The 17,392-nt window shown below is 40.5% G+C and overlaps 1 protein-coding gene across 16 annotated transcripts in view; it reads left to right on the forward strand.

Annotated features, from left to right (window-relative positions):
* The window catches only part of CASK (calcium/calmodulin dependent serine protein kinase), a 350,110-nt gene that overhangs the window by 227,950 nt on the left and 104,768 nt on the right, over positions 1-17,392 (forward strand). For all 16 annotated transcript variants that reach the window (XM_082717805.1, XM_082717813.1, XM_082717818.1 and 13 more), the window contains exons 7-8: positions 5,395-5,570; positions 9,013-9,135. In XM_082717805.1, coding sequence (XP_082573931.1) covers positions 5,395-5,570; positions 9,013-9,135 — 299 coding nt within the window. The remainder of the gene's footprint in view (positions 1-5,394; positions 5,571-9,012; positions 9,136-17,392) is intronic.

A 17,392-nucleotide genomic window follows, 5' to 3' on the forward strand; every position in this document is an offset into this window, starting at 1 on the left:
ATCAGTCTTCTAGTCAATGCCTTCAATTTTCCATCTCCAGATACTGCCAGCCTTCAAAAAATATAAAAAATGCCTGCAGAACATATTTGAACCTGTCATCCTCCATGAATACTTACATTAAGTTCAAATACCTGACAAATGATAAATATCAAAACAACAATCCATTACACAGGATATTTCATCTAATTTGATACACTATTATTAACACATCAAAGCAACATTAACATAGACCATCTTCTGAAAAATGAGCCAGGAGTCAGAGTTGTATTCTTAAAATTGTTATTTCATCATATTGCCCTCTAAAATTATGTTTAGATTTTCTTCTAATTTTGCATCTTTTCAAGCTAATCATTTCCAATAATATGAAGAATAGCAAGTTCAGTATAGCTTTAAAAACTGATTTTTTTTTCCCTAATTGAAAACTTCCATCTGTGATTAGGACTGATCATAGGATCAGGTAGTAGCACATCATTTAATCATAGAATCATTGAGTCTGGAGCGCTTGGGTGGCTCAGTTGTTAAGCATCTGCCTTCAGCTCAGCTCATAGCTCATGATCGCAGGATCCTGGGACCCAGTTCTGCATTGGGCTCCCTGCTCAGCAGGAAGCCTGCTTCTCCCTCTCCTACTCCCACTGCTTGTGTTCCCTCTCTCGCTATCTCTCTTTCTGTCAAATAAATAAAATCTTTAGGAAAAAAATCACTGAATCTCAGGATTCCAAGGGGGCCTTAACTTCCCCAGTCTTAAAACCAATGATCACATTTCCTTCATAAAATTTCCAGCAAAAAGCTGAGCTCAAGTTTAATTCCCCACATAGCAAAGAATTCAATGTGTTCCAGAACTGTATTTACATTTTTAGAAAGCTCCTTAAGTACTGAAACACTTATCTTCACATTGAACAGAAATCTGTCATCTTATCACTTCCACCCAGTGGTGCTAATTGTGACTTTTGGAGCCACGCTGAAGAATTTTAATCCTTCCAGATGATAACCACTCAGTGTTTAAAGACGATATCACGGACCCAGAAAGTCTTATCCAGATCAACTTGGCTAGGTTAATGTAGCCCTTCCTCATATAAACTGGTACAGAATCTCACAGTGTGCAAAGGATGGAGCCAAAACTGAGCACAACCATAGGTACAGTCCAGCACACAGGAACTGGGGGCTATTGCCTCTTTTGCTGTGGGTCTTACATTTCTATTAGGCTCCCCAAATAGCATTAGCTTCTTGGACAGCCACATAACACCACTGGCTTATACTGATCTTATAGTCAATTACAGCTCCCACGTTGTTTTTATACAGTTGTTGCTATTAAACTAACTCAAATCTGGCATTTGTACAGAATCACCTCTACACAATTATAGGGGTGCCTGGGTGGCTCAGTTGGTTAAGCATCTGGCTCTTGGTTTCAGCTCAGATCATGATCTGGGTCATGAGGTCAAGCCCCACCAGGCTTCACGCTCACCAGGGAGTCTCCTTGGGACTCTCTGCTTCTCTCTCTCTCTCTCTCTCACTCTCAAATAAAAATAAATAAATCTTTTTTTTTAAAGACTACACAGTTAAAACAAGTAACTTCTGATGTTTACATCCCCAAGACTAAGGGGGTGAAATGAAATGTCCTTTCATATGGTCTATACTAGCCATGCATATGGCTTTCTCTTTATCTGGATCCATATCCTGTTAGGATTCAACATGGTATCAGCTTCATATTTTACGGTGCATCTTGAGAAGGGGAAAAACAGACTCATTAGATTTATCTAAACATCTTCTCCACATTAATCTACTTTCCTAAAATCCTTGAGCCTTTCTCCTAAATTGTATGTTTATAAAGCTGTTTTTGAACCTACAGTGTATCAGTTATACAAAATTCATTTTTCTCAGTGCTTCTAGAATTAAAATACTTTCTGATGGTCAAAATGTCATTTCTTAACATATGTTTCCTTACAGTCTTGAAATAACTACTTCAAGCATTACAGTGTCTTTAAAAATACAACATATATAGATAAGGGATAAATGATTTCTCTTAGAGAAAGTTTTCTTATTGTTTAAGGTCCTTGTGAAATTATTCTAATATTAGCTCATTTGCTAATGCTTATTAACAGAAAACTATTTTCCTGTCAGTTGGAATCTTTGATTACTCAGTAGAATGGAAATAGAAAAGGATTCTCTCCTTTATATGTTCCATATAGTAGAAACCGCTTACATGTTACATGTATTTGCACTTAACCTATCTGAAATTCTGCTATTTGGAAAATTGATCTATCCAGAAGACAACTCAGAACCTACAAAAAAATTATTTTTGGAGCCAGACATTTGTTGACCTTAATACCCATTCATGGTCCCCTCAAATGAGCATCTAAGAACATACTCTGTAAAGTTGGCATGCTGCCATTTTTCATAGTTTTATGGATTCATGTGCCTTCATACCAGGCATCTGCTACTCCCTCTGGTTGGAATACCTTTGGTCATTTTCTCTATCTGTTTAACTCTTACTGCTCCTGAAGACTGAGAGACTGAGCTGACAAACCTCCCTCCTTAAAAGCAAGCTGGCCTTCACCCTCCCAAGTTCGATAACCCTATTCCTTCTCTTCCATATTACTGTAGCTATCTGGGCTGCACACCTCCATGTAGTATTCTATGCAGGGACGTGTAATCATATCAAAGACTGAGCTTTATGAGGGCAAGAAGCATCATGGTTTAACCCTCTGTATGTCCACAGTATCTCCCGCTGTGTCTAGAACCCAAGCAGGAACTTGGGAAATTGTCACTAAATGAAAGAGCCTGCTTGCTGATCAGATTCTGGTTAATAGCAGATTTTATGCAACAAATTAGGAGAAGACAAGGCTAGAAGAAACACAGTGAGAGAAAAGACACGAAAGCCTGACAGAAAAAGTACGTTGAGCGATACCAAAATGTAGAAAGCACAACCCCCTTTTAATACTGAAGAACTCAATCCTTGCTTATCTGTGAAGTTCCTGAGGGTGTTCCTGTTCTGTAGCATAGTTCTTTCTTTGATAGCCACAAGACAATCCGGAGTCATCAAGAAAATTCTGCATTATTTGCAGCATCTTATATAAAAGAAGTCAGAAAATTGTAAAGAGGGGCACCTGGGTGACTCAGTGGGTTAAGCCTCTGCCTTCAGCTCAGGTCATGATCTCAGGGTCCTGGGATCGAGCCCCGCATTGGGCTCTCTGCTTAGCAGGGAGCCTGCTTCCTCCTCTCTCTCTCTCTGCCTGCCTCTCTGCCTACTTGTGATCTCTGTCAAATAAATAAATAAAATCTTTAAAAAAAAAAAAAAAGAAAATAAAATTGTAAAGAGAGAACCATCCAAAATTATTTTTAAAAGCTTTGGATGTATAAAGATTCAAGTTCTGGCTATTCAAAACAGCTCCTTACCTGAGGTTCTAGGCATTGAGGTTTTATTATATTATCCCAAAGTCTAACGTTTAAATATTTAAATGTTTATCTGAAGTATGTCATACACAGTGACATTTTATTTGGTTTGGTAATAGACCACGAAATTCTAAGAACAGGAAGTCAAAGTCATAAAAATCAAGTGACCGCAAAGAAGGAAAAGTCAAACTATCACAAACAAGGAGTCCAGGAAGATTGGTGTACACTGAAGGTTAACTCTAGTCCTTCACATTTGATCTGCACAAAATACTGTAAAAATTTCATTCCTATATATTCTTTCTCCCATCATCTGTGAGTAAATCTTGAACCAAAAGACATGTATGTTCCCTAAGGATGAACACTAATTCTCCAGAACGGATAGTCTTTGATCCAGATAAAGGGAGAGAACCTCCTTTTTGAGTTGTTCAGCTCTTTCTTGTGTAGGAAGTGGTAGGAGTCAAGTTGAATTTCAAAACATCATCCCAAATATAAGAAGGTGCCAGCCTGATGCCATAGCACCCACACCCTCACTGGTACCTTGATCTCTGGCCCTGCTTTTCCCAGCTCCTGCCATCAGCACGAGGCAAATATCTTCAGCAGCCCAGGTCTCTCCAAGGCTTTTCATGAAGTACAAAGCTTAGCTGTCATCATTTGAGCTTTTTTATGTTACCAGAGCAAGCAAGATGGGGCAGTGTGGAATAAAAATCTCCCCTTCTAACCACTACAGTTCTCACTGCTCTACTGCAAATTTTAAATGAAAATATTTCCATTCTCTGCACTTCAAAGTTAACCTCTTCCATTATGTGGGAAGAGAGGAGCCATAATGATCCACAGTAAAGGAATATCCCCAGTTCACAATGTAAGAGTTGGTTTATCCTTCACCATCCCAACCGAGTTTTGACAGTCACTAACTGGATTTTATGGTATGTTTTCTCTAGCTGGATTAGAAGATCTGTAAGGTCTTTTTTTTTTTTAAACTGTAAACCACAGTTCTGAGCTCTAGCTAACATATTGTGCAGTCTTCAAAGTAAAAACTACCTTGGACTCCGTGTGATGAGAGAGAAGGTGCAGGGGAAGGAGGAAGAAAAGGAGGAGAAGGCTGGGCCTGCACACAAGAGAAGAAAAGACTGAGTTAAAGATGATTACCAGTGTGCAAATAACTGCTATCAGTTATTTGAAAGCTAATATTGAAAGCTAATATTGCTGGGTGGGGGTGCGAGAAAACTCTTTAAAGAAGGTAGAGGCCAAAGGAGATTGAATGAGAGGAGCTTCATAACTTTGCTTTGCTTTAAGTTCTGTGTCTGCTCTCATTCTCGCTAAATGTTAACATTCAGAGGAAGCTTAAAAAATCCTATAGAACAAAATATTACTAAGCATTGTTAATTGCTACAATCGATTCCTAAAACAGTTGAACAGGATTTCAGATTCTGGGTCATATTCTAAAAGAAAGTTCTCTGCATTAGATGTAGTTTGTAGATCTAGTTTGCATTAGATGTAGTTTTTGGCAGTCAGAAGTTGTCTTCTCACTCCTGCCCTCGCAGCCCTGCCCCTACTCTGTATTTTTAGTGATTTTCAAATGTAAAAATTAAAAAATTTAAACAACTTCTTCATTAAACAAGAAATAGGTAAGTACCATGCACCGGGCTTAATGAAATACACAGTACCAGTGTTAGAAAGACACTGGCTGACTCAGTGGTGAGCATTGACTCCTGATCTCACGGCTGTGAGTTCAAGCGCCATGCTGCCTGTAGAGATGACTTAAAATTTTAAGGAAAAAAATAAAAGACGACGATGACAACAAAGTACAATCCTGGGCTCAATATTTTCAAGAGTGATTAAATAATTTTTTTCCTTCTGCCTTTTTTGGAAGAGAAAGGTGGTAGTAAGAGAATGTTTATATTGTTATACTTTTCCTTCAGACTATTACTGTTCTATTTTCAGTTTTCATATGAGGGACAAAACGCCATTTTATGTGAACATTTTTCCTTGATGTTTTAAATGTAGGACGCGTTGGAACACCTCATTTTATGGCCCCAGAAGTCGTCAAAAGAGAGCCTTATGGAAAACCTGTAGATGTCTGGGGTTGTGGCGTGATCCTTTTTATCCTGCTAAGTGGTTGCTTGCCTTTTTATGGAACCAAGGAAAGATTGTTCGAAGGCATTATTAAAGGAAAATATAAGGTAATATATTATGAATGTTTTGTTTTTCCATTGAGATTAAATTATTCTGGAAAATAGGAAGTCACTATCTGGACTTCCTGATTATCACATAGTTACCCAGTCAGAGAATAGTTCTTTGCTGACGTCATTGATGCCCTAGCCTTTTTAGACAGTATGGACCTCAAGCAAATTTCTGAATCACTATCAGCTGCACTGTCATCTAGGCAGAAGACAGGAGACTGGCTTTGAAACAACCTTGGCCTTCCCCCTCCCTCTGTGCTGCAGCTGAACTCTGTCTCACATGTTTGGAATGCGACCCCATGTTTAGGCTATAAAAACAGGGACCCTGGTCTCTTTGATACAGTATCTGTACATGCAAGTCAATAGTTCCAAGACTTGGGCCCTTAGATTCACAAAGCCAGTCCTTTTACCATAAACACATTCTAACAAAACTGCCCTGCTTAGTGCCCTACTTATTTCAAATAAAATCCTAGTTCAGGGGAAGAATTTGGAATGACCCTTGGAATTTATTGTGATAGAATTTGACCTTTTATTTTACCCTGGGTGAGGTGTTTACAACAGATGTGAGCCCAGATGTGAAGGTATCCATTCTCTGTGCAGTGACCAAATCTCCTCTTTAGGCTAAGCTGGAAAATAAACTTCTTTGGCCCCTTGTGTAACTGGAGGAAAGGGCTTCGTTTTTAAAGCTTTTTGCCTAGTTTGCAAAGTGAAAATGGAAATTTCATCCCAGTGATTTAGTAATTCTTTATTTCACACGTAGTATCTGCCTTTATTTATTTATTTATTTATTTTTGCTTTACCACACATGTTGTTCCATTTGATGTAGTCAGCTAGCACAGCTGAAAAATTGGCCACTTACATCCCAGGATAAACTGAAATGCCAGAATCACAACTGCATGTCATAATATAATTTAGAGCCATGTGATGGGACTTAAACATTCTTGCTTTTCTTTGGCTACTGTGGCTTGGAAACTGCATTGACTATTCACAGACTTGTGATTAACATATTATTACTTTCCCTATTAAAAAACTAAAAATTCATCAGTGTCACTCTGAGTGGCTATACCAAAAAGACCCAAGGAATGCTTGGAAATAAACAAGCTCAAGGGCGGTCTCACTGCCCCAGCTCTTACACTCTGTGGCCCTATACTGCCACGTATGGCCAAAGACTCAAATGCTGTCTACAGGAAACATGGGGGAGCATGTGTGCTGTATACCAGCTCCGCACAGCTGATGTTGGGGGAGTTCTTTTTCTGCCCCATGTTACTGAAACCCATACTTTCTATTCTACACAAGCCCTGTTTCATTTTGCAGCCATGCCTGGCAAAACCAGACACACAGGTCCGTGTAGCACCAGACTCCAACAAAACTCTGAGGCCTGTTAAGTTTTCTTTTCATTTCCTCAGTAATGTTAGAATTTCACATGGGACTTCAAGAAGAAGGGGTGGGGAGAGAAATGAAAGGCGAAGTAGCTTCGGGGTTGCAGGTGGGAATGAATTCCACTTTCCTTTTCCACCTCGTGCTATCTCCAGCTTATAAGAAGGGCCTGCAGCTTCACCTTGTTCTTTAGTTGGACGAAGATATATGCCCAAATTCTTTGACGGAGAAAGATGTTTGAAATACAGGTTTTTCTGCTTCTCTTAGAGTCACTGGACCACAGGGGAATAAAATTAATCCTTCCAGGGTAACTAAATGTCTCAAGAAACTGCTTGTAAGTAGTCCTCCCCCTCCAATCCCTGGAAGTTGTGAGTGGCTCTGAGGAATACATGGCCATGGCTTTCTGGTCCAATCTGGCCGACTGACATCACAGATACTAACATAGGAAAACAAACACAATTAGCCATGCACCAGCATAATAATAATACTAGCAGTAATGATATCTGCCTCATACCTAGCACTTAGTATGTGCTGGGAACTGTGCTAAGCACACCTATGAACTCATTTTATCCTCGCAGTGCCTTACGGCATGGTACCATGTAATGAAATCTCCCACCTGCCTTTTGGAGCACTAAGCATTTGCTAATAATAGAATTCTCCCTTTGTGTCAGTTCAGTTGCTAACTTCCTGGTTTCCAAGACAAACTGTCATTCCAGCAGCCTCTGGTTTTTCATTTTCTCTTTTTGTAAAGCACTGAATAGTTTGTTTGTTTGATTCCTTGTAAGAAATTTGAACTGTTCACACATGCCAAAAATTAAAAGATTTTAAAAACCCCATTCTTAGTAGTGTAGTAAGTCAGAAGGACATGACAGCTGTATCATAATTTCTGCGCCTGGAGGTGTGAAGCTTTGAGGTTAATAACTTATTTACTCTTTTACTTGGCTAACCTTTCCTTTCATTTATATTCACAGCTTTTTTTTTTTTTTAATATGAAAGCCCCATGTTTTCAGCAGCTTTGTTTGAAGTATTGCTCTCTCTACAGTGATAAACCTGGTGGCCTTTCATAGATATGTGTGTGCATATGTATATATATACATATGTACCTATGTATACACATGCATTGTGCTGTGATTCTGTCAGAATTTATTTCTATGCTTTTTGTTATTGAAAATTTCAAAGAAAAGTAGCAGAGATAACAGTACAATGAACTCCCAGATTCAGTACCTAGCAACAGATAGCCAACCTGATTTCATCTGTATTGCACATACTACTAGCCAGCCTCAAAAATACAATTTCAGGGATGCCTGGGTGACTCAGTGGGTTAAGCCTCTGCCTTCAGCTCAGGTCATGATCTCGGGGTCCTGGGATCGAGCCCCACATCAGGCTCTCTGCTCAGCAGGGAGCCTGCTTCCCCCTCTCTCTCTGCCTGCCTCTCTGCCTACTCATGATCTATCTCTCTCTCTGTCAAATAAATAAATAAAATCTTTAAAAAATAAATAAATAAATAAAAATTTTATTAGTCCTTTCCTAGAGCAAAGTATCTAGTCTCTTTAGCTAAGATAGAAACTGCAGTCAGGAATATTCTGTTCTTCAGTTATTAAAAATAGTATAACTTGGGGTACCTGGGTGGCTCAGTGGGTTAAGCCGCTGCCTTCAGCTCAGGTCATGATCCCAGGGTCCTGGGATCGAGCCCCACATTGGGCTCTCTGCTCAGCAGGGAGCCTGCTTCCTCCTCTCTCTATGCCTGCCTCTCTGCCTACTTGTGATCTCTGTCTGTCAATTAAATAAATAAAATATTTTAAAAAAAGATTTAAAAAAAATAGTATAACTTATGTGACAATAAGATCATATGTAAGGGATATTTACTGATGCAAAATTTCACAGACGGAGCAACAGCCACCAAAGCCTGCCTTTGTCCTCTTCCTTAGAAAGCAAGGCTTTAGAATCAGATTTCTCTTCTTCAAGAATTTTATTCACATCAAAATAGCATAGGAGTGTTACATCATAGTGAACGTTAACTTCTCACTGGACAATAACTATGGAATTTTCCTCTCCTTCTCTTCAGATGAATCCAAGGCAGTGGAGCCATATCTCTGAAAGTGCCAAAGACCTAGTCCGTCGCATGCTGATGCTCGATCCAGCGGAAAGGATCACTGTTTATGAAGCACTGAATCACCCATGGCTTAAGGTAAGGGGGCGCGTACGTGGCCCACTACACCTTGTGTGAACCCTTCCGGCGACAAGAATGTCTTGCTCTAGAGGGCAACTCTTCCCGCCTCTTTTCTGAGCACTTTTTTGGAGTTTTGTCCATCTTGTTTGCTGTTTCCAGACAGCCTCTGTAAATACCTGAGTAGAAAATACACCATTCTAATGACAGTCAGCCATCAGAGGGAACAGAGGCAGATTAAGGCTGAACAAATCAGGGAGGAAGGCGTGCTTGTTCTCCACTGACCCTTGTCCCAAAGCTGTGCAACAGGAACAAGGGAAGTGTGGCTGTGTTTATGACACAAAGTTGTGATCTTTATTTTGGGTGTGACTGTGTGGTTCATAACATTATTTTTATTTCAGTAGATAACTAAATACGGATTTATTGTTTTAGGAAGAAGCTTGATTTTTAAAATTCTTTCTCTATCCCATCTTGCAAATGAGTATAAAGGAAAATGTAACTTGGGACTTGAATGAAACAGCGCTGTTTGATTAAGACATTCTACAGTAATTCCAGCAAATTCTCTGTACAGGAGAAAACAAAGGCTCAGAGGTGGAGAATCTTGCCCCAAGTCACAGAAGTTGTCAGTAATGGAATCAGGATTTTAACTGAGCCTACCACGACACTTTCCTTTTCATGCGAGATCCTCTGTCTTTTCCTTACTCAAGGACATCACTACAGCAATATCCCCTTTCTTGTATCACTGCTCTCCTCTCTCTCTTCAATCTAATATGCTACTTCTTATTTTTATTACAACGCACGTGAGTGCACACGCATGCACGCATGTGCGCGCGCACACACACATGCACACACACCCTAACCCTACAACCTCTTCCAGCTTCTGTTCTTCTAGATAGCAAAACTCCTAGAACTAAGTTGACTGTACCCATCCTTGCTGCTCTTTTGCTCTGTCTCCACTCTGGCCCTTGGAGACCTCATTTAATTTTAATGGTCTTAAGTACTATTTGTACTCTGTTCAGAGTCCTGAATTTTTATCTTTAGACTAAGCCTCTCGCCAAAGTGATTCTTTCTTAACCCAGGGTATAGCTCGCCTCCTAATACCTTTCTGATTTCGCCCCCTACTACTCTCCTCTTAGTCTGTTCTCCACATATTGGCCTCATTGTGGTTCCTCAGACACCAGGCTCATTCTGGCTTCAGTGCCCCTGTGTTTGTCATGCTCTTTCCAGAGAACGCTCTTCCCCAGGTATAGTCATGGTTTCTTCCTTTACCACCTTCAGATCTTCGCTTAGCTGTCAGCTTCTTAGTAAGAGCTTTCCTGTCTACTTAGTTTAAAATTAGGAAGAAGGAATGCCCCCTGCCACCAGTATGCCAAGACCCCCTTCCCTGCCTTAGTTTTCTCCATGACATTTGTCACCATAAGACATACCTATATTTTACTTGTTCGTAGTCTATTTACCCCCTGTAAAATACAAGCTGCAGAAGGGTGGGAATTTGGGGTTGTCAGTTCACTTCTGTCCAGCACTCTCGAAAGTATCTGGCATATAGTAGGTGCTCAATAATTATTAGTTACTGTTTAATGAATGAACAAATGAATGTTCATTATATTATACCATGTTACTCCCCTAGAAATTATGAAAAAACAATAAGATATATTAAAATGTAAATTACTAATGTGTCTTAGTGGCGGTGACGTGGATGATGATATTAGAGAACAGTTTTGAGATTCCCGTGGATCCTGAGTCACCCTTAAGAATTTTACTTATCAGGTCACCTGGGTGGGACAGTGGGTTAAGCACCGATTCTTGGTTTCAGCTCAGGTCCTGGTCTCGGGGTCATGAGATAGAGCCCCACATCAGGTTCTGTGTTCAGTGTGGAGTCTGCTCAAGACTCTTCTCCCTCTCCCTTTGCCCCTCCCTGCCTCAAATTAATAAATAAATCTTTTAAAAAATAATATTATTTATCAAATCTGCATTCAACTCTGATACACAGCTCTAGTTATTCTTGACTTGAAATATTTGGTTTTAGTTATTCCTGATTTCCCCCCGAAAAGAGTAGGTAAGCAGTTTTTAGATACATTCTTAGTATTTTTTTTCTCCCAGAAATGACCAGTGTACAGGGGACTCCTATTTCTCTTTTGCCTATCTCAGTTTCTCCACAATGGGAATCTTTTATTCATCAGAAGCTAATTTAAATGCCAAAGGACAATGAAAATGGCAGCCATATTAGTCATGTTTAAGATCATTTAGAAAATTTGGCTCTCATTATCATGCATATCTTGACTAACATTTATTTTTGGAACCCTTCTTCCTGCAGTGATTGTAGTTCTTGTTCTAAATAATCTGATCTTAATACATAATAGATTTCTGGCACCAGAAAGACAATAGACAAAAAATGTTAGTAACTTAAATGAAAAAGTTCCAGAAGGCTGTTTGAGCTCAGAATCATGTGCCATGTCTGAGCTACAATTTACCTTCACTGCTTAGGTGCCATCTGGAGATGGAAGAATTCCATGAGAATGTTATCTAGCAAATACTTGTCCGTGTATACTTGTGAATCATTGCTGTGGATGAAATTGATGTTAATTTTGTAAAGACTAAATTTAAGCTGTAGTTTGTATATGAAAAACTCCTGCGTAACTACAAAGCGAAGAAATAAGATGATGAATGTCCTTGTAGTAAAGAGTACCCAAAGTGATAATACCTTGACTGGGTGTCAAAAGAAAAAAAAAAAGACTTATTTTCTTGGTAAAACCACAAGAAAATGTCCTATTCAATGATGTCTTATCGAAAAAGAATTTGAGTAAATAGACCAAGTAATATGTGAATGTCTTATGATTGTCAAATTATATTTAATGTCTTTATCTAAATTAGTGGTATTTGCTATGAATATTCATTCCAGCAAAAATGAGACCAACTAAAATTGTACTTTCTTTACGGATGACTGAGCTCTTTTCACACCTTTTGTAGCCTTCATATGTAGACCCTAATGTACATTGACTGTAATAAAACATGAAAAGGGTGTTGCCGTCAGGCTAGTCAATTTGACTTTTGGAAAAATCAGTCACACCAAAGAGAGAAAGGCATGGTCAGGCTGCGAGACAGGTTTTCAGATGGTACCAATACAACATAAACACACAGATAAGCTCAAAGAAGTCATAGGGGAGAAGCATTGCATGAGCACAGCAGTATGGGCTCGGGGAGACCATTGAGGTACAAGAGAGATCACTCTCATCTGGAGGTCCAGGAAGGTCTGGGGGAGCACAGGCAAAGCATCACCAAGTGTTCATGGCACGTAGGGGTGGGGACAGGAAATAAACTAGTTTGGTACCAATGTCAGCTCTTTGAAGGGTTGTACAGTAGGAGACTGGGAATTCTGGTTTGAGGGACGAATACATACAGTCCCAAATGCCAAACTGAGGACTTTAGATATTACGGTGTAGATGGTAAAAAGCGACTGCAAGCTTTTGGGAGCCAATACAGTGCAAGCAGCAAGCTTATACAATTCCTTTGGACTCTGTGTGCAGGTGGGTTGTCTTTTCGGGGTACAAGTACTGGAGGCAGAGAGAACTGGTGGAAGCTGTGGCTGTCCAGTCAGGAGGTGACAGGGGCCTGCACCCAGGGAGTAAAGGTAGAAGTGGGAAAGAAACACTCAGACTGAGAGATTTTAAGGAAGGAAAACTAATGAGGCTCAGTGAGTGATTCGAGGTATTTGGAATTAGAAAGCCCCCAGGAGAGTCAAACATGTGGAGTGGAAGTGATGTCTTGTAAACTTGTTATTTTGAAATAGCTTTAGACTCACATGGAAGTGGCACCTGGCCTGCTCAGTTGGTAGACCATGCAACACTTGCTCTCGGGGTTGTGGGTTCAAGCCCCATGTTGGGTATAGAGATTACTGACAAATAAAATCTTCAAAAAATAAAAAATAAAATCTTAAAAAATTTAGAGAAAGAAGTGGCAAAAACAGTGTAAAATTCCCATGTACATTTCACCATTCTTACCCCCCCAGTGATGATATCTTATATGACCATAACTAGGAAATTGACATTGGAACACTTAACTCAACTGCAGGCCTTATTTGATTTTCACCAGTTTTTATGTATGTTTATGTGTGCGTGTGCGTGTGTATGTGTGTGTGTGTGTGTGTTTCTAGGAGATTTTATCATGTGTATGGAAGTGTATAAGCGCAGCCATAATCATGATAAACAAGTGCTTTTCCACCCGTCATGCTACTCCTTAATAATCATCCTCCCCCTAACTCTGAACCACCGATCCATTCCCCATGACTATAATTATTGTCCTTTTGAGAGTCTTATATAAATGGGATTATACAGTATCTGACTGTCTATGAGAAACTCCGGTCCCCAGGTTATTCTCTTTTCCTCTCACACAACTACCACACTCAACAGCACTTCTGACACCAAGTGTGTCTGGGTTATTTCCTCGCATCAAGCAATTCTCTGACACCAGCTGGGTGTCCTTCATTTTAATTCAGTTCTGACACTGACTGAAATTAATCCAGACCCCACAGGTTAAGGGCTTGGCCCCAAGAGACTGTCCCCCAGTTCAGATGCCAGTCGCAAATAGTAGGTCCCCAGGTTACCCACGACTTCTGTCCGACTTGGCTACAAATTAGAGGTTCCCATAACCCACCCCATCTCAACCTTGGATTTGACCATTTGCTAGAGCAGCTCACTTAGGAAAACACTTAGGTGTACCAGTTTATTATATGATAAAGGATACAGATGAAGAGATACATAGAGCAAGGTCTTAGAAGTGTCCTAAGCACAGGAGTTCCTGTTCCCATGGAAGGTGGGGTACACCACACTCTTGGTATGTACATGTGTCCATCAACCCAGAAGCTCTCCAAACCCCATACTTTGGGAAATGTTATGGAGGCTTCATCACATAAGCACTGATCATTGACTCTATTTCCAGCCCCGTCCCTACTCTAGAGAATGGCAGGGGAGGGCCCTGAACATCCCAACCTTATGATCATGACTTGGTCTTTCTGGGGACCACCCCCCATCCAGGAGCCCACGAGGAATCACCTCATTAAAACAGACACACTGCTGTCACCCAGGAAATGCCAAGTGATTTGGGAACTCTGTCAGGAACTACAGTCAAAGACCAGATACTAGAATAGAAGATGCTCCAGTGCTCTTATCACCTAGGAAATTACAAGAGTTTTTTAGGAGCTCTGCAGCAGGAGCTGGGAAAATGTTAGAACAAAAGATTCTCCTAGCAGCACTATTAAAAGGGTTTTAGGGCTCAGTGTCAGGAAGCGGGGTCAGAGACCTACATATTTGTTATTACTTCACAGATTAGGTTTTTTTACTCAGCATAATACCCTTGGGATCCATCCAAGGTATTGTGTAGGTCAGTAGTTCATTCCTTTTTATGACTGAATAGTACTCCACTGTGTGGATGTACAAGGCTTTTTTTTTTTTAATTTTTTATTTTTTATAAACATATTTTTATCCCCAGGGGTACAGGTCTGTGAATCGCCAGGTTTACACACTTCACAGCACTCACCAAAGCACATACCCTTCCCAATGTCCATAACCCCACCGCCCTTCTCCCAACCCCCCGCCCCCCAGCAACCCTCAGTTTGTCTTGTGAGATTAAGAGTCACTTATGGCTTGTCTCCCTCCTAATCCCATCTTGTTTCATTGATTCTTCTCCTACCCACTTAAGCCCCCATGTTGCATCACCACTTCCTCATATAAGGGAGATCATATGATAGTTGTCTTTCTCTGCTTGACTTATTTCACTAAGCATGATACTTTCCAGTTCCATCCATGTTGTCGCAAATGGCAAGATTTCATTTCTTTTGGTGGCTGCATAGTATTCCATTGTGTATATATACCACATCTTCTTGATCCATTCATCTGTTGATGGACATCTAGGTTCTTTCCATAGTTTGGCTATTGTGGACATTGCTGCTATAAACATTCGGGTGCACGTGCCCCTTTGGATCACCACATTTGTATCTTTAGGGTAAATACCCAGTAGTGCAATTGCTGGGTCATAGGGCAGTTCTATTTTCAACATTTTGAGGAACCTCCATGCTATTTTCCAGAGTGGTTGCACCAGCTTGCATTCCCACCAACAGTGTAGGAGGGTTCCCCTTTCTCCGCATCCTCGCCAGCATCTGTCATTTCCTGACTTGTTGATTTTAGCCATGCTGACTGGTGTGAGGTGATATCTCATTGTGGTTTTGCTTTGTATTTCCCTGATGCCTAGCAGCCCTATTAAAGGGGTTTTAGGGCTCAGTGTCAGGAAGCGGGGTCAGAGACCTACATATTTGTTATTACTTCACAGATTAGGTTTTTTTACTCAGCATAATACCCTTGGGATACATCCAAGGTGTTGTGTAGGTCAGTAGTTCATTCCTTTTTATGACTGAATAGTACTCCACTGTGTGGATTTACAAGGCTTTTTGATCCCTCCATCTTTTGAAGGGCACTTGGGTTGTTTCCAGTGTTTGGCTAATACAAAGAAGGCTGCTGTGTACATCTATATACAGATTTTCTTTTCTCCAAAGTAAAAACCAGTGAGTGAGATTGCTGAATCCTATGGTAAGTATATATTCAACTTCATAAAAACGGCCAGATCATTTTCCAGAGTGGCCGTATGATTTTTCTTTCCCACCAGCAGGGTATCTGAGAACCAGTCATTCTGTGTCCTTGTCAGCACTTGGTAATGTCAGCAATTTTTTTAACCACTCGTAATTGCTTTTAGGAACATTTTTATAGCACCTGCTTAAAAATCCCAGTTGGATGAGTCTAACATCTGTGCCTTCTCTGTGTTGATATCTGTTGGTTGTCTTTTCTCATTTAGTTTGAGATTTTCCTGGTTCTTGGCATGAGCAGTAATTTTAGATAGTATGCTGGACATTTTTAGTATCACTATATTATGGGACTATGACTCTTATTTAAATCTTCTATTTTAGTAGGCAGCTAACCTGATTACATTCAGAACACACATCCTGGCCCACTTTTAGGGCTGTAGTTTCATTTCCAAAGCCTTTGCAGTACCCGTCTGGTCTGCCTCACTTGGGCACAGCTCAGAGCCTCCTCTGAAACCTGGGAGGTATTCCATACCATAGTGTCATCTTAAAGCTCTTGCTGTGTTGATCCTGGTTGGTTTTAGACATGGCTTTATTGGAAATGTGGCAAGGACTTCATATAGATTGTAAATATATGTTAAGAGAGGAAAAAAAAATCCCAACAATATCACCGAAGGATCACCCGTCAAGTCCTGGGATTCCCTTCCTTGTCTGCCTTGTCTGCCTCTTCCCCAGCTATCAGAGCCTTCTATCAGTGATTCAGAAGGGAAAGCAAGTAATTTCTTTGTTATCAAGAACTCTGAAGAATTAAGCTTTGGGGGGCGCCTGGGTGGCTCAGTGGGTTAAGCTGCTGCCTTCGGCTCAGGTCATGATCTCAGGGTCCTGGAATCGAGTCCTACATCGGGCTCTCTGCTCAGCAGGGAGCCTGCTTCTCTCTCTCTCTCTCTCTCTCTCTCTCTCTCTGCGGGCCTCTCTGCCTATCTGTGATCTCTCTCTGTCAAATAAATAAATAAAATCTTTAAAAAAAAAAAAGAATTAAGCTTTGGAAAAAGACGTGTTTAGGGAATACTTTAAAACTCTGCACCAGGGGCACCTGGCTGGCTCAGTCAGTTGAGTATCTGACTCTTGATTTTGGCTCAGGTCATGATCTCAGGTGTGAGATCGAGCCCCACATAGGGCTCTGTGCTCAGCAGGGAGCCTGCTTAAAATTCTCTCTTCCCCTTTCCCTCTCCTCCTCTCTCTTCTTCTGCCCCTCTACCCACTCATATGCACATGCACTCTCTCTCTTTCTCTCTCTCAAATAAATAAATATCATTCTTAAAAAATCTGCACCAGTGCCCATGTCTTACTCAGGGAACCAGGCATGCCACATATCTGTGAAGTCACTTTCTCTAGGCCCTGTCTTTCTCTCACATTCGGCATTAGCTAGAAGACCAATGTCTGTTGTACTGTCTGTAGAGACTACGAAGGGTCTGAAGACCCTTTAATTTTTTTAATATCAGAGGGAATTTTTTCTGTTACATATACCTAAAATGTTAAGCAGTTTCAGTTTAAGCAAAATGCAGTCCAACTTTCACCTCAATTCAGCAATAGTAATAAAGACTCCCTACCAGCATTGTCCATGAAGAACTTTCTGTCACGAGGGCAGTAATATATATCTGAACTGTCCAGCATGGTAGCAACTAGCCATATGCTTGAAACGTGTCTAGT

This window comes from Mustela nivalis (assembly GCF_964662115.1).
Source record: "Mustela nivalis genome assembly, chromosome: X".
Taxonomy (NCBI): Eukaryota; Metazoa; Chordata; class Mammalia; order Carnivora; family Mustelidae; genus Mustela; species Mustela nivalis.